The sequence below is a fragment of the Nesoenas mayeri genome (assembly GCF_963082525.1).
Source record: "Nesoenas mayeri genome assembly, chromosome: 3".
Lineage (NCBI taxonomy): Eukaryota > Metazoa > Chordata > Aves > Columbiformes > Columbidae > Nesoenas > Nesoenas mayeri.
The window spans coordinates 121259411-121285352 of record NC_137544.1 but is presented as its reverse complement, the minus strand read 5'-3'; the positions used below and the strand labels follow the sequence as shown (position 1 = coordinate 121285352).

The following is a 25942-nucleotide window of genomic DNA, read 5'->3' as shown; positions in this document are numbered from 1 at the left end:
TATATTTGAGTTCATTCTGAGCATCTTTAATTCTCACGTGGGTAGTTTTTGTTTCTTAAAATGTTGTGCGTACGGTTTTCGGAGCAGCCTCCATTACCTGGGCAATAGCAGCACCCCTGGAGCGAAGCGCCGAGCTGGTTAAGTTAATTGTTTTAAAGATTTATTTTCATGCATATTACCTGATGCAGAATAGGTACTGAAGTGCTTTCATTCAGGGCCTGAGTAACTTGTTATTGGGGTTTACAATTACTAGCGAACGGGATTAATTATAGGTGCTGCCTGTGCGTGGCTCTTAAGCAGGAGTCCGACTCTGAATGCATTACATTCGGTCAATTAACCAGTGGAGTGGAGGTGAAGGTTTCTGCAGTTGTTTGTCAGGAACACTGCAGCAAGTTGCCTTTCATGCTGGGCTGCTCCTTACAACATCTGCCATACGTTTACCTTACAATGGCTCAGTGAGTTGTAAGGTGATGTGTGGAAACCAAATTCTAAATGTGTATTAAAAACCTGCAGAAGATTGGGTGCAGGCCACGTCGTTTGTCCGGGGGAACAGAACAATGAGGAGAAGATGGGATCCCTGGCTTCTGGCATATTGTCCGAGTGAAAAATGCTGCTAGGGCGTTACATTTAAATGTGCACAATTTGTGAAGTAATATTTGTTGGTTCGTGGTGGGGTTTTTTTGCCTTCAGTTTTACGTAACAGATTTGTTCCCGTTTAGGCCTGGTATGAAAGAGAAATTAAAAGGGCGTCATCGCTTCAAGAGGGCAGCTCGGCGGCGGCGGGCGGCAAGCAGGATGCGGCCAAGGAGCAGGTGATGGGAAGGTGGGGGAGGCGGTGGCTGCGCTCGGCTCAGCGCTGGGCTCGGCTCGGCGCTGGGCTCGGCTCGGCGCTGGGCTCGGCTCGGCGCTGGGCTCGGCTCGGCGCTGGGCTCGGCTCGGCGCTGGGCTCGGCTCGGCGCTGGGCTCCGCTTGGCGCTGGGCTCCGCTGCGCTCGGCGCTGGGCTCCGCGGCAGGGGCCGGCGCTGCCGAGCGCTCTCGCCGTGCCGTTCCTAGCGTCAAATAGCGTTCAGTGCCTGAGTGAAGTACAATAACCTGCCTACAAAGTGGAACTGGGATTAAAAAGTGGGGAGAACGGTTTAATTTAATCTTTGTGTTGGTTTTTGTAGCTACTGTGCCAAATAGCGTGAAAATAGTCTTGACGGAGAGGAAATATTCTTAATGAATGATTTATTTTTTTTAACGCAGCACCTGATTCCTACAGCGTATTTATAATTTAGTGCATTTTGACCTTTTCTCGGAAGCAGCAAAAGGATTGCGTGTCTGAGTAACAGACAAAAAGACTGACAAGGAATACTTAAATATATTCCGCTATATATCTGCAGTAATGCAGGCTTCTAATCCCTCCTCCTATCTCCATATAAATGATACAGTTCAAGACCACGGCTGTTTTCTTCACTAAAAGCGGTAAAGCTCTTTCAGATGAAATGTCTGAAAACATCTTGTAATAACTTGGAGCATGCTGGCAAGAGTAGTCACTTGTGACTGTGTGTGAAACCCCCTCAGCTGCCGATATTGTGACGGCAGCCCGGCCGCGCCGCTCCATTATTCAGAGGAGCCGGCGGCGCGCTGGTCCCCGAGGCTGCCGCATTCATTAAGGAAAGCTTACGGGGCTGAAAGCTGGGAACAGATGATAACGGGATATGATTTTCATATTTAATGCATTCCTTGGAAGAGTATGTGTGCTGCAGATTGATAGAAGAATCAACTGCTACTTTACTAAAAGACTTTCTAGTTTGCCCTATAGCTACCGATGGAATCATTCAGCCAAGAAATTAACTTTTCCTCCTTTTACCTGCTTTATGTATCTGCTAAGCAGGCTGCCTGGCTGCCAGTAAATGTTATTATGCAGTTAAATGTTTGGTATTTAAGACTCTTATCAGAAAAGAAACAGAGGCCACACTATTTTGTTTTTATAGTAGGAGGAAGGTTTTTGGTTTTCTTTCTTCAGTGCATTAGCAGTTGTTAATCTGAGTTTATAGCAAGTTTTCCCCACAGATTAAAAAGTTAAAAACCTTGAATTTAGAGCATTCTTTAAACTGTAATATACAAAGCAATGAACCCGAGCAACCTTGACCTATATAAGCAGGCCTCCAGCAGTTTGCCAATTACGTTTTCAATTCAGACCTTCATGAAAAGGTGAGTTTTATTTTGAATGCTAGATTCTTCAATTAAAAGCCGTGGGTGTAGGAGATGTGATTTCTAACCTATGGAAAAGTTCACATAAATAACAGAACATCAAAGGCTCGCGATGCGACTTGGGCTTTTAGAAACCGTTAGGGGGTTTGGGCAGTACAAGAACTTGGTGTGTACCCAAGTGTGTCACTTCATGTTGCATCACAGTCAACAGCTGGATCGTGGACTCTTTCCTCCTCTGTCCCCTTTTTTCTCCTTGTCTCCCTCTATAAATGCAAAGGTAACTCTGACTAAATTTTGCATACTTTGTGTGCACTGTCTAAAATCTTACCCTGTACCTCCTTTGTCTCGTTTTGGCCTGGTTGTGCCCGTTTCCCACCAGCTTCACCACCGGTGCGCATATCTGCGGGTGGCAGAGCATCCTTGCCCAGAAGGGGTCTCGGCAGGGGACAGTGACGCCTGGTGCCCGCAGGAGATGCGCCCTGCTTCTCCCTGCCCTGCCCTCGCGTGGGACTCCGCTGCGGGGAGACCCGGCCCTTGTGTAACTCCTGATGGGAGGGGGTTTCTTTCTTATCTTGCCACACTTTTGCTTTGAGGATGCAAAGGCGGCGAAGAGATGATATTTTTCCTGCAGGCAAAGAGGAGCTTGTTAGAGCTGCGAGTCTGCTGTGACTGCCAGGCACTTGTACCTGTCTCAATTGCCTTTGTTTTGGAACACCGCGTCCAGGAGCTGTGACATGCAGAAGGTGCTTGCCAGATGCGTTTTAAAGCAGCAAATCCAAGGCCCGAAAAGTAATTAGGAGGAACCCGAGAGCAGTGGTGATGGAATAAGCTGTGAACTTAATCGGAGTAGCAAACCTTTACTCTTTCTTAAAATAACTTCACGGCTTTTTGTTCTGCTTCTTGTTACGTGGAATTTGAGCTTTTTTTAATGAATTTTGGTCACAGACTAGACAAGATGCCTTTGTTTCCTTTAAGCTGGGCTTGGCAGCTGACTTTGTGTGGCAAGAAGGGGTCAGGCAATGAAAGAGAGGAGAGAGGTGTGGAGGTGACTGTAAATTGTCCTGCTGTGACTTGAGGCTGAAAAGTAAGCCCTGCTTAGTATGAGCAATGGTATTACGGTAGCTAATTTTGGCTTTGCATAAACTGGCAGTGACCTTTTAGTAGTAGTGGTGGCAGTAGCCACTCCTCCTAAATTGTCCGGATGGAGTAGGTTTACAAAGAAAAAAAAGGCAAGTATGAAAACACTGGCATTTAGAACCAGAGTGGTTATACTGTTGCAGCTGGTTTTATGTGGGTTCAACAGTTCCTGGATGAAAGTGCCATTCAAAACTTTTCTGCTTGGTGCCCACGGCTTCCTCGTGGAAAATGTGATTTCATCTCCGTGGTGTTATCTGAGCAGCTGTTCTTCCTCTTGGTGTGATTCCACAGACTGGAAAGAGCAGGAGGAGAGCCACGAATACAGTGATTTTTGCCCCATTCTCGTGGCCTCGCAGCTGTGCCGTGGGCACCGCAGTGTGTCCCGGTGCTGGGTTTGCCTTCAGGGTGGCACCGAAACCACGGGCACAGTCGCCCACAGGGTTCCGCTCCAGTCGGGAACTTCAAAGCGTTTTCAGTGATTTCAGTGGGTAGATCGAAATATCGTGGTTTGGTCCAGGGTCTTTTTAAGCCTTTGCAGGAGTCTTATGCTACAAGTTTGCCTGTTTGTAAAAGCCAACTACAGCTTAGATTAGTTTGAGTCCTTCGCGTATTTCGGTCCCTGTTAGCAGGGTTGGGCCTCCAGTGTGCTTTTACCACCGGCTCTTTTGGCTCATGGAGCTTCAGTTGAGGTCCAAGCCTTTGTTTTCACACTGGGATGCAAGAAATGCATGTCAAATGTTTGCCTAATAGTAATACTATACAAAATAATTGACTTTTGTGACCTTTCTCTCCCCAGAAGCCAACATGTGATCCTCTAGAAGCTCCGTTTGCAGGGCAGTGCCTGTTTGTTCCCTAATCCATCCCCTGCCTGTGTTTTCCAGGTGCCGCGGGCTGGGCGCCCGTCCGTTGTCAGCACTGGGGCCGCCGTCTCGCCCGCCAGAGCTTTGGGCACGCTGCAGAAACCCCTCCAGCCCACGGAGAGCCGCTTGGCGCCCGGCCTGTCCTTGTGCGCTCCATCGCTCGAACGGCTCGGTCCGCGCAGCAGAAGTGCTGGTTCAGAGAGCAGAGCAGCAGCGGGGGGAGCAGCGACTTGCAGGGACCCGGCAGCTGGTGAGGAAGGCTCCAAGCAGCCCATCTCCGCAGCATCTGACCCCAAACCAGCCGCCCCGGAGGAGGAACGGCCGCGGGGAAGCGTCCCAGGTACAGCGGCGTGCGCCCGTGGCTCTGCCCGTGCTGGGCCACGCTCGTCCCGACCCCTGTGGTTTCCATGTGTGTGGTGCACCCTGGTTAAAGCACGGCACTGCTCTCTTCTCTTTTTCTTTTCTTTTGAGCGTGTTTGCCCCCAGGCCGCTGCCCTGGAGAGGCCAGAGCTGGCTGGGGCTGCGCCTGTTCAGCTCCGCTCTCAGAAGGTGAGGACTTCTTCAGCGCTGTCCCGAAGTAGTCTCAGCCTCATTGTAAGAGCTTTAATGTGAACCTGCTTCACTGGCAGAGTCGGTCACTTCTGTTTTGAGCTGGTTTTCCTTTCCCTCAAATGCTCGTGCTCAATAATCCACCCGTTTCTGAAACGGGCTTTGGTAGCGCCAGCTGAGGGCGGGTCGGTGTGTCGCGGTGCTGGTTCTGTGCCCAGGCAGGCGGTGCAGGCCTCGCAGCCCAGGCGCTGCCGCTCCGGACAGCACGCGCGTCACACGGCATCGCAGAATGTGTGTCCTCTCTCCCCGTTTTGACAGAATGTGTTCTCTCCCATTTGACTAGCCCGCTTACTTCATTTGAAGTAAGCTAATGGCTGTGTTTTTGAAGTCACAGTGACGAAGATTCGTCGCTAAGTAACAGTGTATTCCTTTTTTTTAAGACTTTGCAGAAATACTCTCCCCTGCCTTGCCAGTTAACATAGCAATTTTCAACTTAGGCTAGTTTTCCAAGCCCCGTAACAATTGTGCAAATGGAGCTCTTTATAACGGAAACTGGTGGCAACCCTAATAATGCAGGAACTGCAGCTCTCCTGTAGTGATGGTGGGTTTTTTATAGAGGAAAGCTGGCATCCCCACCAGATGATCTTTGTGCTACTTCTTGGGGCTTTTCTGGCATCCTCTTCCTTGAGTTCTTTTTCCGATCGTTTTTCTTTCCCTGGGGAATTTATTTGCCTCTCATTTTCTTTCATCTGCTGCATTTGCCCCTTTTCCGTTTGATGAGAGCTGGAAGGAGCCCAGCCGAGCCCGGGTGCGCAGCGCCGCCTCCTCCCCGTGACCAGCACCGTGCCTGGGCAAGAAAGACACATTTAATTTCTGGAATGTGGTATCTCTGCCTTCAGAGGAGCTCTGCAGTTGGGTTCAAAATCAAAACGAGCTTGTTTCAAACGGCACGGTAATCACCTCAGACCGCCTGGGGGGCTTTTTATGTCTGTGTGGCGCCAAGCGCGTGTTGTGCGGCTGGCTGTGCGCAGGGACCGCGCGCTCAGCACCGCGCAGCCCGACCCTCTGCCGTGCGGACGCCGGCAGCGGCTGGAGCCGCTGGGCTGTGCCGTGCCTGGAGCGGCAGGGAGCAAATCCCACTCCCACGGGGTTCCCACCCCTCAAGATGGAGAAAACCCTCCTGTTCCTCTGCATCCTGGTTTCCCAGCAGGCGGAGCAGTGACATTTCTGGTGCACACGTGTCCTTCACACATGGGAAAGCGGGCCTAAGGGAGCCCATCCTGGCAGCAGCTGCTCTTTGGCATAAACCGTAAGTGATTCGATTCCAGCGAAACTCCGTGACCAAGAGCAGCAGAAGTGCTGGTGCTGTGGTGTTAGCAGGTGTGTGAATGCTGCTCCATTTAAACCCATGGTGAATTTTATTCAAAACTGGGGATTTCTGTAGCAGTACTAATTTGTTACAGCACTAGCTGGTCCATTAACTTTTGGCATTCTATAAAAAGATAAGTAGCCTGTATCTGTCGTCTTAGAAGCGTGATTCAGCCACGTACTCTGCTCTTTTAGAGCAGACAATTAGCGTGCAGAGTCTGAAAGCCTCCAGGCATGCATTTCTTCTGCAAGGTTTGAAAAATGAGTATGGTAGTAGCCTTCCTAGGTGCACTTTTTCCCCTTAAGAACAGCTTTTTCCGTGTTGCCTGCTTCATGGTTCCTGCAGGGATGATTTAGTGAAGTAGCTGGTGTGCTGCTTTGGGTTTGTCCCCAGCGCCGGAGATGCTGAGCCTGCCCGGACTCCCCCTTGCGAGAGCAGCGCAGAAGGACAAGGGGCCCTGGGCAGGGAAGCCCACCCCGAAGGGACAGCACAGGGATGGAGGCTCCTCTTCGCCCGTAGTTTAATTCCCCGCGCTGTGGTGTACTCCTTGGTCCTGTTAGTGTGTTGGAAATGATGTATTTTTGTGTTATTATTAATTTTCCAGGCCCGAAGCCTCTCCTGAGTACCCGGTGGCCTTGTGAGGAGGCGAGCGGGGAGAGCAGCGCTGAGCCGCCCGGCCCCACGAGCACGGAGGAGGCGATACCGCGGGGCGCGGCCCCGCCAGCGGCCGCCGGGGAGCGGGGCAGGGCCGCCTGTGCTGCGCAGGGCTCCCCGCTGCACCCCCAGACCCTGCCCTCGGCCAGCTCAGCGCCGCACAGGTACGTCCAGCCGTCTGTCTCTGCCCGCGCTCGTTCCTCAGTGCTGGGAGGCCCTTTCACTAAAGCTCACACACACCTGGGCAAGCTTCTTGTCTATTTAGTGTCTCGCTGCCTCTGCGCTAGCGCTTAAATGGCTTCAGGTAACTCGGTCAGACTCGGGGAAGGTAAGTATGCTTGTTAAAATGCAATCAACAGCCTTTAAATGTAAGCCAACCTTATTTCAACAAGTTGATTTAGTAGTACCTATAACTTACAGAACAGCATGTTTTGTGAGGTTTAAAATTGCTAGTCAGATAAATTCCTTGAGCTTTTTGTTTGGAAATACCAGAGGGAGAACGGGGAAAGCACAACACCGAGACGCTCGTCTTGTCCCTTGCAGCCACATGAAAGCAGTGGGGTTTGGTGACAACTGCAGTAGCGAGTACCAGCTGCAGATGGATCACAGCTGGATTCTCAGCCATGCGATGCCCTCGGCAGACAGGGCAGCGTGTCCCCATCCCGGCAGGGCCGTGTCCACCGTGGGACGGTGTGGGGTTTGCCCAGGTCACATGGGAGCGCCGACTCTGCTCCCGTGCCAAATGCGTCCCTCTCCCTGCGTCCCCGCCTTCTGTACCCATTGCGGCGGGACCGGCGTCCCGCCCCATCCCTGTGTGCTGGAGAGCGACCGTGGGCGAAAGAGGAGGAGGAGTTTTGGTTGTTCGCAGCTTTTTAGTCTGCTCAATGCATTTATTCGTCCTACATTCGTGTGCATGTTGTATTAGATACTGATTTCAACATTAGTTTGTATTTTAATAGATGACAGTTGAGCAGAAACTAGTAGTCATCAATATACACTTTGCAACTTTATCATTTCACATTTGCATCAGACTGTTTGCTATGGAAACATCATCTAATTTACATCTAAATAGCTTTTACCCAGTTTTTCTTTGTGTACCACCTGTTAATCATAACACTTTGTGGGGAAGTTGCGTAGAGTACCTGCCTTTGTGAGAGAAGTCAGAGCTGAGCGATGGTAATTTAACCTTCTGTTCGCTCCCTGGCGATGCCTCGCTGCTCGTGAACTGATGAAAATATCGTGCAACGCTCTTGAAGCCCAGCTAAATTACACAGAAGATTTCACTGCTCGCATTATCTGCGGAGCACGACTGCAACCAGAACGCGGAGGTTTCCTCTCGCATTGTGCCAGGCTCAATACCTCCTTTTCTCAAGGCCACGCAAGCGGGATCGCCACCGATAGCTGCTTCCGCAGAACAGATGCCAATTGTAATTTGTTTTACCTGAAAATGCAGATGAACTTCGCAGGGTGGCAGGTGCGGAAGGTCTCGAGGAGGGATAAGCAGCCTTTGTGCTGTGGCGCCTGTAACAGGTGGGCTTTCCACGGCCTCTCCCCAGTGCACGTGAAGTGCAATGAGCACACTCGAGTCTTGCCAAGTAATTTACGAGCTGAAAATGTTGGGGAAAAGTTTCCAGGTTATTAGTACGCAAATTTCAATTACATAAACCGCACAAACGGAGAGTGCGGCTTTTTTTAGCTGGAAGATAGGCCACAGATTCACAAAATGAATAACATCACAGGTCTTGCTATGTCCCTTCAGTCTGTGTGGTTTTCTCTCATGGAATTCCTGTGCTGGCTGAAGAAATATGCTGAATTATGCGAAACTCTGCATATTTGTGGTCTTAAATGGAAGTACGTGTAGCTTGGACCTTCCCGATGCGGCCGTGTCGCTGCCGCAGCACCTGCACACAGCACCATCCCTCACCTGTGCTCTTTGGGCCATTCAGGTGCTTCTAGTGCCCTATTTGATGTTGGTCCGAGTGCGGAAGGGCAAAGGGGCTCTGGCGTGCGGGGATCCGAGCTCACTCGAGAGGCAAAACAGGATCCTTGGTGCGTGTCAGGAAGTCACAAGTTTATATTTTGGGATAAAATCTGTTTCCTACCTTACTGCAGAAATACCAATGGGTTTTGTTTGGTTGTTTAAGTTCTGGATTGTTTTCCCTGCAGCATTTGCGGGTTGTATTAATATTTTACCTCTGGGTGTGTTCAGCCTAATTTCAAATGGTGTTTTCCAGCTAGAGGAATGGTTATCATGCTAACCTCATCAGGTTATTAACCAGAGACAGGTGAAGTTGCGATGAGAGGTTGTTTCCTGCAAGCTTTGCGCCTTGGTCACAATTCACAGCGGGGTGCTGGGATTTTGCTGCCTTATTTCAGTGACTCAGCTCGGTGTTTCGCAGCGCTGCTGCTGACCGCCTTGATCAGGGCTGCACACACACCCATCGGAGCCGTGTGAGAGCCTGGCTGTGTGTTTTCTATCCAGCTGTCATTGATCAGGGGTTGTACACACACCCATCGGAGCCGTGTGAGAGCCTGGCCGTGTGTTTTCTGTCCAGCTGTTGTTGATCAGGGGTTGTACACACACCCGTCGGAGCCATGTAAGAGCCTGGCTGTGTGTTTTCTGTCCAGCTGTTGTTGATCAGGGGTTGTACACACACCCGTCGGAGCCATGTAATAGCCTGGCTGTGTGTTTTCTGTCCAGCTGTTGTTGATCGGGGTTGTACACACACCCGTCGGAGCCGTGTGAGAGCCTGGCTGTGTGTTTTCTGTCCAGCCGTTGTTGATCAGGGGTTGTACACACACCCGTCGGAGCTGTGTGAGAGCCTGGCTGTGTGTTTTCTGTCCAGCCGTTGTTGATCAGGGGTTGTACACACACCCATCGGAGCCGTGTGAGAGCCTGGCTGTATGTTTTCTGTCCAGCCGTTGTTGATCAGGGGTTGTACACACACCCATCGGAGCCGTGTGAGAGCCTGGCTGTGTGTTTTCTGTCCAGCTGTTGTTGATCAGGGGTTGTACACACACCCATCGGAGCCGTGTGAGAGCCTGGCTGTGTGTTTTCTGTCCAGCCGTTGTTGATCAGGGATTGTACACACACCCATCGGAGCCGTGTAAGAGCCTGGCTGTGTGTTTTCTGTCCAGCCGTCGTTGATTGGGGTTGTACACACACCCATCGGAGCAGTGTGAGAGCCTGGCCGTGTGTTTTCCATCCATCCTGCAGCCCGTTCCCCGCGGGTGAGCAGGGCCTTGCTCAGGGCACCCTGAGGACGCCCCGTTCCCCAGAGCCAGGTGAATTCAGCCCAATGCTCTGGTCCTCGGCTGCTCGTTGCTGCTCTGAGCTGCCGAACCGGAGGTGAAAGGCTCCGTATCCTCTTACCATTCCTTGCAGCACCCGGCCCTTTCTCTAAGGGCTTAAACCCGGGGGGAGCGAGGGTCTGGGAGCATTAGCGCAGAGAAAGATGATGACTATTTTAAGGCCTGTGCTGAGGGGGTGGAAAAAGGCAGAGCTTATGCCTGTGCTGCTTCAGCTGCATTGAAGAGGACTTAGCACAGATGGATTGTGCATTACAAAATGTAACACATAATTCAAGCTGTCAGCTTAATCAGACTGTTTCCAGGAAGCAACCTGTAAAAGAGAAGGACCTCTTGTTTGCTGACCTCTGATCCGTAGCCTGCTGCAGATTGTCATACATTTTGTTTTTCTTTATGTTGCTGTCCCTTCCTTCCCCTTCCCTTTTTATTATTGTATCCCTCTCGAGTGGCACCCTGGAAGGACCACCCAGGGGGAGGAAAACAATGGGAAACGAGCCGGCCACTAAAATACAGGGTTTGTGAGACTGGGGGAAAAGAAAAAGCGCTGTTTAACTGCATATGTGATCTCCCTGGTATTGTTTTGCTTATTAAATGTCTAGGAAACTCGGCGGCTCATGCTTAATTGTTCGCTGTTGCCCAACAGCCCGATGGAAAACACAACTTTTGGTGTAGTGTAACATGGCTATAAAAATCACGCAAGTTTCTGTGCAGGGAGACTTTGACTTGAGGGAGCGCAAACCAGGGTGAACTGTGTAACTATGTCGGCTTCTGCATGCAGAAAACAACATCGTCTTTCTTTTGGCTGTGGGGGCGCAGGCCCAGCTGGGCCTTGCTGGTGAGACCTGGCCTGGGAAGCCCCCACAAGGCGGGCAGGGCTGGGCCTGAATAGCCATTTACACCTCTGTTGGAGGATTAGCCTGCAGATTGTTTCAGTGGTTAAGTCCTCATTTGCATCATTATAGAGGTGCAGCTTCATCAGAACCCCTCTGAGGTCCCCGTTATGTCCCCGTACCTGTAGGTGGTCACCAGATTTATTCCGATTGTGGAGGTGAAGGAATTAAACTACCGGGCGCGGGGTAATTTCAATGCAGTGTCTCGGGCCCTGCCTGATTTTGGGGTGATCTGTTTGCTCGTGTGCTCTTTTCTCTCTGCAGAGCTTAAGCAGCGCGATTGTCGCGGTTGGCTCTGAAAGACTGCAGCGAGGGGGTGCGTTTTGGCAGCCGAGATGGGTTGTGTCCCCCTGGTCCCCTCCGGCCCAGCGTGCGGTGTGTCCCCCCAGCCCGGTGACACTGCGGGACTGCTCCGGGTGCTGTGGCTCGTCGAGGACACGGTGCTGAGGAGCCCCCGGTGCTGGGCGCCCTTACCAGGGTGGGCACGCAGGGACCGCGGGCACAGCGGAGCTGCTCAGGTTAACGTGCTTCCCCGCGAGCTGCCACCTTCCTGCTGCCCCTGCCTTCACCCTGCCCCTGCTTCCCTGTATTCTTGCTTGCTGCTGCTCATCCGATGGTGCTTGTGCTCATTTTGTTGTTGATTGCTTACACGCTTCTAACTGGGTTTGGGTCAGCGGTGGCGAGAGGCTGTTACCGAGCAGCTTTGCAGGAGCCTGTTGAGATTTGAGCCGGGGTCCTGGCTCCGGCGGTGACAAATGGCCGGTGCTCCTGCAAGCAAACAGTGCCTGCCGCCCCTTCCCCCACTCTAATGGCGCTGGAGAGCTGAAATATGGCACTTAGAAGCGAGTACGCAAATTACTCCAACCAATACTCGTTCTTAAATGTAACACTTTTTGCGGTCTTGCTCTGCAGGTCCCTTAGGTGAAATAAATACTTCTTTCCAAGAATGAGAGCATCCTCTTAGCTACTGATGCTGTTATGATTTACTGAAGTAGACAGGAAAAAAGCCAAACAAAATTTCTTTTGAGAATTGCCAAAACCCGCGTGTTCACAAACCCGGGGTCAGAGTGCCCTCGCTGTCACTCTGCAGCAGGGACTCCCAATTACAACAACTGGGAAAGTCTTTGTAATTTTATTGAAAATTATATGTCAGCCTCTGTAAACTGGGAATCTCATCAGCACGTGGTGCTTTGAGGACTTCCAGGGATTAGGAGGAAGGGTTCCCAAACCGGCCTGGTCCCCCTGGCCCAGCTGGAGATGGTTCCTGGGCCGGCAGGGCCAGGCCAAGCGGCGGCGTCACCGAGTGCGCGGTGCGGGTCCCCTCTCCTGGCACATAGCGGAGGCGTGACATTGAACCTGGCGTTCGACCTCCCTGGCCTGGCCGCGGCTTTTGCAGAAGGCACCGCGGGTGCTGGTCCCTCCGGGCCGTCCCAGTTCACCCACGAGAAGCGTTAGAGATCCTGCCTCCCAGCTGCTGCTGGCTGGGCTTTAAACAATCATTCATGTAATACCTGCTTTATTTTGCAGCTTTTGTACCAGGGCTGGCAGTCTGAAAGACGACGACCTTGAAGCACGCGAGGCAGCCGTCCTTCATCAGCTTCGCGCTTTATTCCCGAGTGCGCCGAACGGCTGCCTCCCACCTGAGAAAACACTCCCCGCTGAAGGTAAAGCGGCGCCTGAACAGCAAACCAGGTACTGCGGGCGCAGAACTCGCTCCTGGGTGTGATTAACATTCTTCCCTTTCCGTTCCTCGCCCGGCCGGCGCTGCCTCCGGTGCAGAGAGCGCAGACCCGGGGCCAGAGCTCAGATCGCACTGCAGAATAAAGATGTCTGAGTGCTGATCTTTATGCATCTCGGCAGCAGCCGTGCGACTCAAAATGAGAACATTAAGCAAGTTCATTTATTTTCCGCTGATGGTGAATGTTATTCTGCTGGGCAGCGCTGGGGCCGGGTCCTCCCGCCTCTCCCACCCGCGCAGGGACAGGAACCTGTTCCCTCCAGACACCTCTTAAACACTCATTTCTGTGACTTTTTCTCTTCTACGTGAGTCTCAGGCACGTAAGGATGGGGAATGTAATTTTGAGAAGCAAATTATTTTTCTGTGAAGCGGAAGATGCATGTGGCCTTTAAAAACAGTAAGCTGCAGTTATTCAAAACGTTTTGTTGGGTTTTTTCTTTCCTGTGCGTATGTCACAAGGACAAGTGAGAATAGGGTTTTTTTTTTTTTTAAGGTCTCTTTAATGCAGTAATGAAAACAATTTCCATTCTTCTTTACTTAGCTTCTGTCTAGACCTTCTTGTGTGTGACAGGCTCAGCAGCGCTCGAGTGTTAGCAGGATCGGGGCACTTGTGAGCACTGAAGAATGGTCTATTTAACTATACCTGCTTCTCCTTGCGAGAATGATATGCCTGTGAGCACTAATACGTTCTTGTATTTCCTGAATGGCTTCTTAGGGACAAACACTTGTGGAGTTAATTGGAATTCACTCCTCTGTCAGTGAAACTTCATTGGAGCAACTGGAAAAACAAACATCTTTGGCAAACAAGATTTTAGTATTTATATTTTCTGCTTTAGAAGAGAAGGCACTTTTGCTGAAGAAAAATAATAAGAATTCTGGGGGAAAAAGGACAAAGCTGGAGTATCTGGTGGATGCCCGAGGCTGAGACAAGGGCTGCAGAAAAGGTTCAGTGTCCCCTGACCCCCAGTCTCGGGACAGACCCAGGGCACAGAGGTGGCTGCGGTCACAACACCCGCCCTCTCTCCATTTGCAGAAGTCACAAGTGACTTCTTGCATTTTCCACTCAGGACATTCTTAAAAGAACAAGTGTGAATCAAGCACAAGACGTGCAATGGCTTTCCCCACCGTGCGCTGACCCCCTTGCCCAGATAAACGCGTCCTGCGCGGGTCCGTGTGCGTGGATGTCCCGCTGACTGTGCTCGTGTTCCTTTCAGGCCGGAGCAGCGGGAGGCGGCCGCGCTGCAGACCCACCTGAGCAACCACACAAAGCACCAGGCTCAGCTCCCGGAGGACGTGCCCGAGATGCTGGAGCGCCTGCTGCTCTCCGCGGGGGCGCAGGACGGCCAGGTTGGCACTCGTACTGATAACCTCTGCATAAGTGGCACCTGGGGATGAATTTGCACCCTGGAGGCCAGGCAGGCCCTGCGCTGCCCTCGCCATCCGGCCTGTGGGCTGCGGTCCTTAACCAGCCCTGGGACGGCTGGGAGCGGGTCGGGGAGAACGCGAGTTGTGCGATTGTCTCGGGGCAGACACGCTCTGCGCTTCAGGCAGCGAAGTCTCCAGGAGGGTGTCTGTTTTTCACCCTTCAAACCAGTTATTTATTTAAACAAGTTCATATATTTGCTGTGGTGCAAATTTATCACAAGGCTTTTATCATCTGTCTCTGTGGCTCAGTAGCTTTTTATCATGAATGATGTATTCTGTTTTTTAAACAGAGTTATGTTTGGTACACTGAATACGCAGAACACTTTACAAATAGCATGCTCGTTTTTTAAAACGTTAACGCAAAAGGTTATAAACTAACTTAAAAAAACCAAAATGTTGGTGTTCTGCAGACCTGCGGGTACCCCGACCCCTTTACTGGCAGCCCCGAGCAGGGTCCTGTCCCCGTGGCCAGGGACCGGGATAAGTGATTTGTATTCTGTCCTTACAGCTCCCAGATGAGTGGAAGAGATGAGCAAGGGATGTATCACTGCCTTGCTGACAGATGAACAAATACCACACATCAATTTATAATTGCTTGTAAAAACTTTTACAAAGTCAAAGCTCAGTAACACCAGCTTTGTGGGTGAATATATGCAGTAATAATCTGTATTGCTACACACTGCTGTGGCCCACACACACACATTTAATATTTATATTGCTTATTAAGTGGATCCAGTCAATTAACATAATGCAGGACGCATCCTCTACTGTGAAACACCTTATTTCCAAGCAGGCTTTGCTTACCCTGAACGTGTGAGGCAGGGAATACTGAGAATGTCCAGAAAACCTAGAGATTAAAAGAAAAAGTCAAAGTTTGTGTTACTTCAAGGCAGAACGCAATTCCTGAGCTGGTGCCGGTTAAACTCGGAGGTAATTTAACATGTAACAAAACCGCTCTGGAAACAGATGACACCGTGAAGCACAGATGAGCATAAATGTATGTTGGCGAACGCTTGAGGTGAAGGGTAATAGTGCTGTGGTTGTTGTTTGTTAACGCTGCAGGCCGCACCGGAGGAGCGCACGGAGGAGCGCACGGACGGGCCGTCTGTGCAGAGCGCCGAGCCGTCTCGCAGCTCGCCGTGCGGCCCACGGGACGGCGCGGAACCGGCGGCGGCACAGCAGGCGGCACAGCTCACCCGCGGCGCCGCGGAGCCAGGTAACGCGCGGGGCCGGCTGCGCTCGCGGGCGCTGCCCTTCCCGCTGGGGACGGACTCGCCATCCCCGTACGCAGGGGACCGCGTTACAGCCGTGGGTTAATGTGTGTGTAATGAACTCGAGGGGATTTCGCTGAGTATCTCAGTGTCGTTTGTCCTGCTTGTTACCTCTTAAGATGAGCGATACCTATTGTGACAAGTTTTTTCCTGCAGGAGTAGCAAAGCCAGCCTCGTGGCGGCCATTAAATATGGATCTATAGGTGCGCACGTATTTAAAAACTGTCTGCGTTTAGAAATTGTGCCGTATCTTCATTGCCTTTTATCATAAAGCCAGACTGCAGAACAACTTTTCAAAACCAGAAGGGTTCGTGTCGAGAAAGGTGTACCGTGCCGTTTCAGGGCTTAGGAGGTGAACACGTCTGCGAAAACCCAGTTAATTTCTTTAGATAAGGAACTAATACATTAGTCTGGTGTAATAACCGGCAACGGCAACTTGCTGGGTCTGCTCTGGGAGCATCCCTTCCATCAAAGTCGGGAAGAGACAGGCAATTAGCTTGCAGCGCTCTTTACACAGCAAATGTAAACACGCTGCGTCGGGCCTCCTAAATTCACGCCGCTTTCATCCGCGGAGGAGACGGAGACTTTGATTTAAGCTAATTTTCCGCAGCCGGTATGATATACGCTGCGGCTGTCGGGCTGCCGGACGAGATCGCAGAGTTACTGTGGGCTGTTTGTTTCCTAAATCCCATCGGGTCTTAAATAATTTAAGACATTTGGTTAGCTCGTCCTTTTCTCTGGCAGCTACAGAGAGGCAGCCCAGCCTCGCCTGCCAGGAAAGTTCACAGTAGGCGCCTCTTTCAAGAACGGTAATGGATAGTTTAGATCAATAAACAAGAGATAACAAAAGTGAGAAATTAAAGGGAGTAGGGCTTAAAAGCAAACAAACGGGTCTGATCACTGCGGCTTTGAAATGGGTTTCATTATGGTGTGTTCACATCCAGAAGTCACAAGCTGGTGTGAAGATGAGAGCAAGGAAGAAAGCACGGTCGAAAAGATTCCTATTACAGGTAGAAGTCACGGCTGCATATTAACCTCGAATCCAGTATTCAACTTGATTATATAATCAAAACATGGCATTTTAGTGGTCTGGGTCCACTAATAGTGAGTAAATTCAGCTACTACATACTGAGCGAAAGATTAAACATAAGATCATAAAGTCCACGCTTATGTTAACATAAACCAAGATGGAAAATAACAGTGCCTATTTAATTCCTTGTAATCATGTTATACATTTAAACCGTGTGAATATCCTGTCATTGAGCCTTTCAGGTCCCGCCATTGGTGTTACAAAGGTCAGCCTCCGTGGGGAAGATGCAGTAATTATACAGCAAACTACAGATGTTTCTGATTTGATTCTTTTATTTTCTCGAGTAATTGAATGTGTATCATTAGAATAAGCGCGGGAAGAGCCCTGCTGGCCGGGGAGCCGTGCCTGTGCCGTGCCTGTGCCGCGCTCACAAGCCGCCTTATAACACCTCGGGGTCCCGAGGCGCCGCTGCTTTTGGGGCCGGGCGTCAGTACCGCATCGGTATTCAGGGCAGGGCTCTTGCAATGAGTCCCAATCTGCTTTTCCCTGATTTTGGAAAGTGCCGGGTGGCTTCCTTATGAATGTTGATGTCTGGGTAAGTGTTTGTTCATGCAGGTGTGTCCCCGGGCACAAAGGTGCGGGGGCAGCTGCTTATGCAACGCTCGCTGTTTCTTTCGGCTCTTTACGGCTTCGGAATAGCCTGTCTGTCGGGGAGCAATTCATTTCTCTATAGAGGTTTTCCTCTGCTGCTTTTCGAGCCTCATTTGCAGCTGATATATAAACGTGTGCTGCTGATATTCCTGAATTATACTGCAGCAATGATATTCCTATGTTAGTCCAATAAAACTTAGATGTATTTTTTTTTTTCTAGAGAGTAGAACGCTTTCCTGCTTTCTATTTTCCTTCTTTGATCACACATGACAACGTATTTTAAAACATGGATGGCATTGATTTTTCAGAGGAATTAGAAGCTAGTTGTATATTTTTCGTGAAACAACACACTTCTCACTTGAAAATTAATCTAAAATGTAGCACGTCTTGGTGTTGGCTTCACATTGTTTGTAAGTGAAGAGATTCGAGTTGGAGGGGGAAGGACGGGAGCAGCGTTGGGAGCGGTGGCTCCTCCAGCCCGAGCGGCTCAGGGGGTGCTGGCCCCGAGTTCCCATCTCCCGATGCCAGCGCCTCTGCTTTGCTTCTCCCACCTGCAATTTTGGCTCGTCAGTGCTGGTTTTAGCGATGGCTTTTCGTACAGTTCTGTCGGCGAAGCCTTGGTCTCGGCTTTTCGTGCTGGGGATGCCACGAGGCCGCTGCCTGCGGGGGGTGGCACTCAAGTCCCCTTCTCCCGTGGGTTTCTGGCCCCGTGGCCATGCAAACGCCGGCGCGTGTGTTGTGCCGAGGAGCTCTGCCCAGCCCCGCGCTGGCGCCCATCACTCCCGTTTCAAGCCGGCTCTCGGAGCGTGCTGTATTTCCGGCTTGCCGCGGTGTGTTTTCGGGAGCCGGCCGTCCCGCTGTCTCCAGGAGTGAGGCGCTTCGTATCTCACTTGAAAGCAAAGTTGCTCCTTTCAGCTCCGATTCATCTGCAGCCCGTGATCTCCTCCAGGCTTCTCGTTCTCTCCCGGCTCCTCGCCCTTGCAGCCTGTTGCTTTTTTCCCTTTTGCTCATCATTATTTGCTGCAGACTGGCCCTGGAGCACTGAAATTGTTCGCTGCCTAAAACGGAGGCAGCATCTCTGTGTGTTGTCTCTTAGGCTCAAATGATTGTTTGGAGGTTTGGCTTTGTGTTTTTAGATGAACCGATATTTAATGTCCATTCTATAGGTGACCATCTTGCTGTACAACTTCTTCTAAGCTTAAGGGGTACAAACTTTGGGTTTTTTTTCAGTACTCGCTGCATTCTTTAAGGGCTTTAAGAGTTGGTTTGGAAGCCTTTGGGGCTCCTGGGTTTTGATGGACTTGCCAGCGAGGGATGTGCTTCCAAACAGCCTCTGTGCTGGCGCGTTACGAGTGCTGCTGTGGGCTTGCTTTACCTGCCTTCTCCTCCAGACGAGAAGAGCCGACCCGTGCGGTGATGTGGCTGTTCTGTGGGTGCTGAGCGGTGTCTGTGTGGGAAGACAGTCTGTGCTGGCGCAGCGGGGTGTCCCAGGGCTGGGCTGTGTGACAGTGCGGGACGCCGCTGGTCCCTGTCCCCAGGCCACGCTGGGCTGCGCTTGGGACGGTCCCCCCAGCGAGGAGCTGCCTGTTAACAGCCTATTAACAGCGGTCTCGTTTTACGCCAGGTTGTGTGGGGGTAGAGGAGGATTTGTGGACCCGTTCTCTCCACGGATGCTTTGTTTTTTTACCTTGGCAAGACATGTAAAAGAGATTGTTCAGCTCTTTGCTCTTCCTGAGGTAGGTGAATACTGTGATATTAAATAGGATAAAAATACATTGTTTGCTGTTTTGCTGGATGGCTCTTTAAGACTCTCATTTATGAGCAGGAACTGCTGATTTTATTGAAGGGGCAAGTTTGTTAAATGTAACAAAACCAGATTCTCTCCCTACCCTTCATTTATATCATTGATTTAATTAGGTGTTAAAGCTATAAAGCATTTTAATAAAAATGGTGTTACTTCTCCACTCATCAGGCTTCACTTTCACAACATCTCGAATGTCACCTTCCATCTGCTCTCCAGGTATAAAATCTGTTATGTTGAAGGAGGAAAAACCCTCTTAAGAAGAGGAAAAAAAAAATATCAGCCCTTCTTTATATATCATAGGGGAACATGAAAGGGCACAACTCCAATTCTGCTTTCCTTTTTAGGTCACCAGTAATGAGCCAATAATCCCGCCAGCGCTTTTCCCGTGCCCACGCGTCCTTCCCGGTGAGGTCTTGCTTTGAGCTTCAAGTTAAAAGGTTCCCGAGGTTCCACTTGGAGTGCACTAATAAAGGCATTAATAAGTCCACCCAACTTTTCGCTTCATTTGATATCAACCCATTCGCAGCTGCTGTTGCCAGAAAAGTTCATCCGCACGGGATTAATCGCTGCTGTTGTCCTGCAGAGCGAGCGTAGGACGGTGTAAGATTGCACGTTTTGCTTAAATTGGTTTGGATTGCGTACTCGTGCAGGTGACATTTCACACTGCTCGACTGAAGGTCCTGGGGGGCCTCAGCTCAGCCCTTTGGCAGCGATGGGCTCTGGGTGCGGATGTGTCCCTGTGGGGCAGAGGCAGCAGCTCCGGCACTGTTCTCGCTCCACGGGCATTTCCCATATCTGCTGGTCATCCCCGCGGCTGCTCTCGAGAAGACAGTGTCGTACACTGGTCTGTTATTACAATAAGAGTATTTCATCCTTTTTTTCATTTAAAGGAAGGGAGGAGATACTTGTTGGTGTTTGCCCTACCTGGGGTACTGGTTGTGGCAGTGTTTGGCTCAGGTTTTCATCTGGGTGTTTTTCCATCTCCTTGCTCTCCAAAGAGCACACCCCTCTGTGGGGTCTGCGGTCTCCTTTCTCCTCTCTCGGGGTGCAAGCTCTCCGCTTTCTGGGGCGTGTTAGAGTTCTGGCTGGCACGGGAGCTGCCGGGGCTCGCGGATGGGAGCGCGGTGACCATTGCCAGGGCGGCTGCCCCACGCAGCTGCAGGCCCGGCCTGTCCCTCTCCAGGCGCTGCTGACTGCGGAGTGTAGTGACAGCTGCAGTACCCAAGCTGCTGACTACTGCATTGTTGATAAAAGCAAAGTTCCTCTCGCTTGCGTACGCGAGGAAGATGCAGGTACATGTCTGGGCTGCGTCTGCAGAAGCACCCCCAGCTACCTCTGTTTGCATACAGGATTGTTGATTGTTATTTGAAATAATGGCTCCTGAGTGGGGTAGGGAGAGCTCTCGTTCCTCTCCCATAGAGCAGTACCTGCTACTTCTGCCACTTGCTTATGCGCTTCTCACTTGGGTTGGAGGTTTTGGTTTTGCTCACGAGCGGCGCGGGCTGTGTGTGAGCCCGTGAGGAGCACAGCGGGATCTCCTTCCAGCCTGCTCCTGGAAAACCACCAGCCTCACCCGTTTCCTTTCCCATCTGCAGATGTGCGGAGTCAAGCGCCTGGAGACCGTTCATAGGAAGGCGATTTGGTGCCTGCAGGTGACTCTCCCAGTGCTGGTTTTGGTGTTGAACAGCGTGGGGCTCTTCCTCGTGAGGGGGCGGCACAGGTAGCAAAATGGAAATGCTGCAAGCACAAGGCCAAGAGCTGCCTTCGCTCTTCCCTTGCAGAAAATTGCATCATGTCACTTCTTTTGCTGCTGAAGTGGTTGGCTGTAAATTAACAGATGCTGCAGCCTCAGCCATGGTGGGGACGCATGGAGTAAAGTCCGTCTTCTCTGTGCTGCTCCAGTACGTTCTGGGTCAGAGATGAGCTGTTCGACAGAGCAAGAAAATGGTGGCTCATTATGCACCGACAGTGGGTTTTTCCTGCAATTGGTCGCTAATAAAGAAAACCACACCCGTTTTGTTCAGAACAAAATCGTGTAAGCCGACACGAAAGCTGCTTCGACCTGTGCTGACTGCACCATGAGTTCAAAGCTGGCGAGTGGAGTGTGTGATTGAGGGGTACCGGGTCCCGTGCGGGTCCGAGCGGGCAGAACGGCGTGTGGGGAGGAGGTGCCAGCAGAGCTGCAGTGGTGGGACACGCTGCCTGTTCGCTGCGGCTTTGCTGGAGCCGCGGGGTGAAGGACTTGTCGTGCTGAGCACCCCAAGTGGACCTTCGAGCCTGGTGTGATGGACTTTATTCAGCTGCGTCTGCAGCCCGGCTCGGATGCTCGGGGTGCCCGGCTCGGGGTGCTCGGGGTGCCCGGCTCGGATGCTCGGGGTGCCCGGCTCGGATGCTCGGAGTGCCCGGCCCGGCTCGGATGCTCAGGGTGCCCAGCTCGGTGCTTGGGGTGCCCGACCCGGCTCGGTGCTCGGCCAGTGCCAACAACGAGGCCTTGTTTATCGTTTCACTAATATATATATCTCTATATGCAAAGTAGCCTTTTAAGTGGGATCTGTACTTGAGCATCGTGTTCTTTGGAAATGAGCACAAACATGAGCAATTGTGCAATTCCAGTGAATGAATTAATTTACCTCCTGTTTTGTTTTTTAAATCAGTCTACAGAACGGGAATGAGATGCACAGGGCGGGGAGGGAAGGAAGGAAAACCGTGGATAGAGGAGTTTGGAATAGTTGAGTGTTTGACTGTTTAAGGCATAAAAATCCCAGGATTTGTGTCTCCCAAATGCAGCTCCGTTGCAAGATAATGGTTGAAAATACTGCTGTGTCAAATAACACCAGAGGAACTGTAACTGTCTGAAACAATGGACGTTTAAGGGGAGGGAGAATGAAAATAGCCTGGCTTCCCAATTAACTAAAGTAAATGAGAACCTGAGCATTAAAAAAACCCAAGTAAAAAGACTTCAGCAATCCCTTAAGTTTTGCTTAGAGTTGCCATGATGCAATATGGCTCCTAAGAGAGTCTGTGTTTGCTCTTTTTTCCCAAAACGGGGTAAAATGTGCAAAACCATCACTATCCAGCAGAAATCATCATCCCATAACTTGATCAACAGCAAGGGCGCTGTTTTCCTCTGGGTTTCCCCGGTTTCCAGCTGGCGTTGTGCAGACAGCTGTGCGGCTGCTGGGGACGGTGCTGGGGCTGGGGCTGGTGCTGGGGACTGGTGCTGGGCCCTGGGTTCCAGCCCCTGCTGGAAGCTGACAGCTGTTGCTCTCACTTTGCAGGCCGGGGTGCTGGCGATAACGGCTCCAAAGCAAAAAGAAGCCAAGAAATGCGTTTGGAAACCAGTTCTTCCTCAAATGAAAGGAGCCCTCCCTTCCCAAGGTAAAGCTGTTCAATCCTTTAACACTTGAAACGCTGTAGAATGAGAAACACACAGAGAAAACCACTGAAGCTCCAGTTATTTTATTTTACTCGTTTTGGGGTTAAGGTTCATATTTGTTTATGTAATGAAGCATCTTGAAGTTTGGTACACCTCAGAAAATATTTGCGCCAAAGCCAAGTATTGTTTTGCAGCTGTTGTTTTCTCATTTTCAGACTCAATTGACATGTCAGTGAACCACAAACGAGCGCGTCCAGCTGCTCTCAGTAGGGCTGCTCGGGGGCCACACAATGGGGCTGCGCAGGAGCGGGGCAGGCGGAAAACACTGATTCTTCCAGAAACAGAGTGCTGGGTTTCTCCTCCCTGCGCCTGGACAGCGCTTTGCACAAGCTGGGGGCTATATGGGGTACGGGGTATTTATAACGCATCTTGCTTGCTTTCAAGAGATGTTTGGTTAATGGCCTCGCACGTACCAAAGGGTGCAGTGTGTTGTTCTTTTCTTTAAAAGCGGAAAACCCATGAAGTGTTGTATTTTGCGGGGTGGTTGTGTGTGTTCTGGAGCGCAGCGGCTCCCTTGGGTCCCTGCGCGGCTCTGTTGTGCGTTCCCTGTGTTCCGGAGCAGGCGGGTCCGTGTGCACCCTGCGGTGCTGCTGCGGATCCGGCTGCACCACCGCCACGTGTTCAACCTGTTGTTCTGAAGCTTCTTTACGCCGTTACCGATGGGCTCGGTTTGGATATGAGACACAACTCCAGTTCTGTAAACTTTGTCTAAAAATCACAGTGTGATAATTCTTCCAGTCCCGTAACAAAAGCGGAGCTGTGATATGGCATTGATGGATGACGTTCATGCTTTTGGTTAGGATTAATTCTTACAGTTTATGTTCAAGCTATTTTTGTTTGTTTGTTTGTTTTCCCAGTTTGTCCAGAACTTTCGTTGTTGCAAATGCTACCTTACGCTATGAAATGCAGGAGTGCTCCTATATATGTATGTTTAAACATTCAGATTGTGGTCATTGACTGAAGGGCCAGGACAGCAGCAGAAGGGCCAGGCCCTGAAGAACGTGCTTCCAGGATCACCGTTAGGCATCTGAATAAAATATGTAGAGTTTAAAATGAAGTTGGTTTTTATTTTGTAGAAAAAGTCTCCAAGCTTTTCCCCTTGGATGTTGCAGCGCTTGCTAAATTATTAGCAAGCCTTTGGCGCCTTCTGCGTTTTTCAGATGCTGTTCCTATGGCGTACGTGTTTTTATTGCTGTTTTTTTCAAATTCTCATTTGCAATACATTTTAAAGTAGTTCAGTCTGCCCTGTAATTCGGTGCGTTTCAGCGCTGAGGAGTGAGCACTGAGGAGCAGAGGTTTGCGGGACACGGCGCGGTTCCCTCGCTCTCTGGATCGGGGTTTGCGGGACACGGCGCGGTTCCCTCGCTCTCTGGATGGGGGTTTGCGGGACACGGCGCGGTTCCCTCGCTCTCTGGATTGGGGTTTGCGGGACACGGCGTGGTTCCCTCGCTCTCTGGATCGGGGTTTGCGGGACACCGTGCGGTTCCCTCGCTCTCTGGATGGGGGTTTGCGGGACACCGTGCGGTTCCCTCGCTCTCTGGATGGGGGTTTGCGGGACACGGCGCGGTTCCCTCGCTCTCTGGATCGGGGTTTGCGGGACACGGGGCGGTTCCCTCGCTCTCTGGATGGGGGTTTGCGGGACACGGGGCGGTTCCCTCGCTCTCTGGATGGGGGTTTGCGGGACACGGCGCGGTTCCCTCGCTCTCTGGATCGGGGTTTGCGGGACACGGCGCGGTTCCCTCGCTCTCTGGATCGGGGTTTGCGGGACACGGCGCGGTTCCCTCGCTCTCTGGATGGGGGTTTGCGGGACACCGTGCGGTTCCCTCGCTCTCTGGATCGGGGTTTGCGGGACACGGGGCGGTTCCCTCGCTCTCTGGATGGGGGTTTGCGGGACACCGTGTGGTTCCCTCGCTCGCGCTGCACCCGCCGCAGTCACTCCTGGGCTTTATTGCTTTTACAAGTGGTCTCGAAACGCGCCACTTTAGAATCAACGTAACTGCGCGGGGCTGCGCCGGGACTTTTATAAATTCTTCTTTGCCGCGATTTGTCACCGAGCTGATGAGTGACCCCGGCGAGGACCCCGCTGGACCCAGATACAAAACATGGCTCCTCTGATGTCCTCCAGACAATAATTATGATGTGCCAGTTAAGCCCAAACTACAGCTGAGGGATTTTACTTTAAAGCGGAGGCTCGGGCGCAAAAATGCATTTATAGCTCTTTGTCTGGCACCTCATTATGTGTGGGCCTGATTCATTAAGTAATTGGTTTGCAGTTGTTTACATGAGTATTAAGGCTTTCTATTCAGCAGCCTTTGAGAGATACATTGTGCAAATGTTGCATGTTATGAATGCGCAATGAGGGGCCGGGGCCCGGTCCCATTGGCCAAACACTGCGCTCTCTTGAAAAGCAGGAGAAAGAGATTGGGTGCTGCTTTGCATAGCAATGACTTTCTTAATAAGCTTTACAGATTAATACACACAAGCTATAAAAGATGCAAAGAGATACTCTTAGCACATTTATACATGCTCATTTCACTATTATGGTACTGGAGACGGGAAGAATTGAGGGCTTTCATATTCACTTTTTCAGTGCATGTCTTCAGTGCATGAGACTTAATAGAATCCGATGTTTATTGTATTATAAATCACGGGGAAGTAGGCAGATCTGCAACAGTTTATTATTAAAGATTCTTTCAATGTAAATCTTTTTCTGCCATTGTATTTCCTACAGCAAAATCATTTTGTGGTTGAGTGGGGATGAAAGGCATAATGTACGAAGGAGTGAGTCTTAATAGGAAGCTGCTCTCCGAGTAAAGACCACTTGTTCCCTTTTGTTCGGCGGTGCATGCCAGAGCTTCCTCTGCTCAGCAATGTCCTCCTGCTCGGCCCCAGCTGCAGAACGCTTCTCCTGCCTTTGCGGTACCGAGGGGACGTTCCCGGCGCGGGGACGCGGCTCTGGCCGGAGCGGCTGGCGTTCTGCGGCTCTGGCGTTCTGCGGCTCTGGCCGGAGCGGCTGGCGTTCTGCGGCTCTGGCGTTCTGCGGCTCTGGCCGGAGCGGCTGGCGTTCTGCGGCTCTGGCGTTCTGCGGCTCTGGCCGGAGCGGCTGGCGTTCTGCGGCTCTGGCGTTCTGCGGCTCTGGCCGGAGCGGCTGGCGTTCTGCGGCTCTGGCCGGAGCGGCTGGCGTTCTGCGGCGGTGGAAGCGCCCTGGAGGACACGGCTGCTCGGGGACGGTATGGGGAGGCAGGAGCGGTGTCCCCAGCGCTGTGTGTGGCATCGCCGGCGCTGCAGCGGTGGCCGCGGCCAGTGGGGGTCACTCGCTTGCTGGGTAATTCCCCGCCTTTGAGGCGAGCAGTTTCTGGCTTTCTTTTACTTGTTTGCGCTGTCTCATTGCAAAATAATCTGGAGATTAAAGTTGCGTCATCAACTGAGAACCAAAGAGCAATTTTAATTTGCAAGGACATAAACATGGTGTAAAGTATTTTAAACTTTGATTAATCTGTCTTCCGGAAGTAATCCGGCCTGGTTTTCAGTCGAAAGCTGCCCGTGCCAAACACAGATGTAATGATATGCAAATAAAAATGGGCAGATTATAATTCATCCTCTTAATTATTCTTGGGGGCGAT

General features: G+C 51.3%; 1 protein-coding gene and 1 long non-coding RNA gene across 2 annotated transcripts in view; both read left to right on the top strand.

Moving 5' to 3' along the window:
- The window catches only part of KIZ (kizuna centrosomal protein), a gene marked incomplete at its 5' end in the record, with an annotated part of 37675 nt that overhangs the window by 6064 nt on the left and 5669 nt on the right, over nucleotides 1–25942 (top strand). The window contains 9 exons of the mRNA XM_080341519.1: nucleotides 720–812; nucleotides 4215–4533; nucleotides 6716–6929; nucleotides 12492–12656; nucleotides 13917–14049; nucleotides 15190–15435; nucleotides 16279–16443; nucleotides 22046–22100; nucleotides 22162–22261. Of these exons, the coding sequence (XP_080197645.1) occupies nucleotides 720–812; nucleotides 4215–4533; nucleotides 6716–6929; nucleotides 12492–12656; nucleotides 13917–14049; nucleotides 15190–15435; nucleotides 16279–16443; nucleotides 22046–22100; nucleotides 22162–22261 (1490 nt within the window). The remainder of the gene's footprint in view (nucleotides 1–719; nucleotides 813–4214; nucleotides 4534–6715; nucleotides 6930–12491; nucleotides 12657–13916; nucleotides 14050–15189; nucleotides 15436–16278; nucleotides 16444–22045; nucleotides 22101–22161; nucleotides 22262–25942) is intronic.
- LOC308039598 lies at nucleotides 18620–20548 on the top strand. Its single transcript, XR_013922032.1, has 3 exons — nucleotides 18620–18815; nucleotides 19228–19483; nucleotides 20479–20548. It is a non-coding gene; the product is annotated as an uncharacterized lncRNA (long non-coding RNA).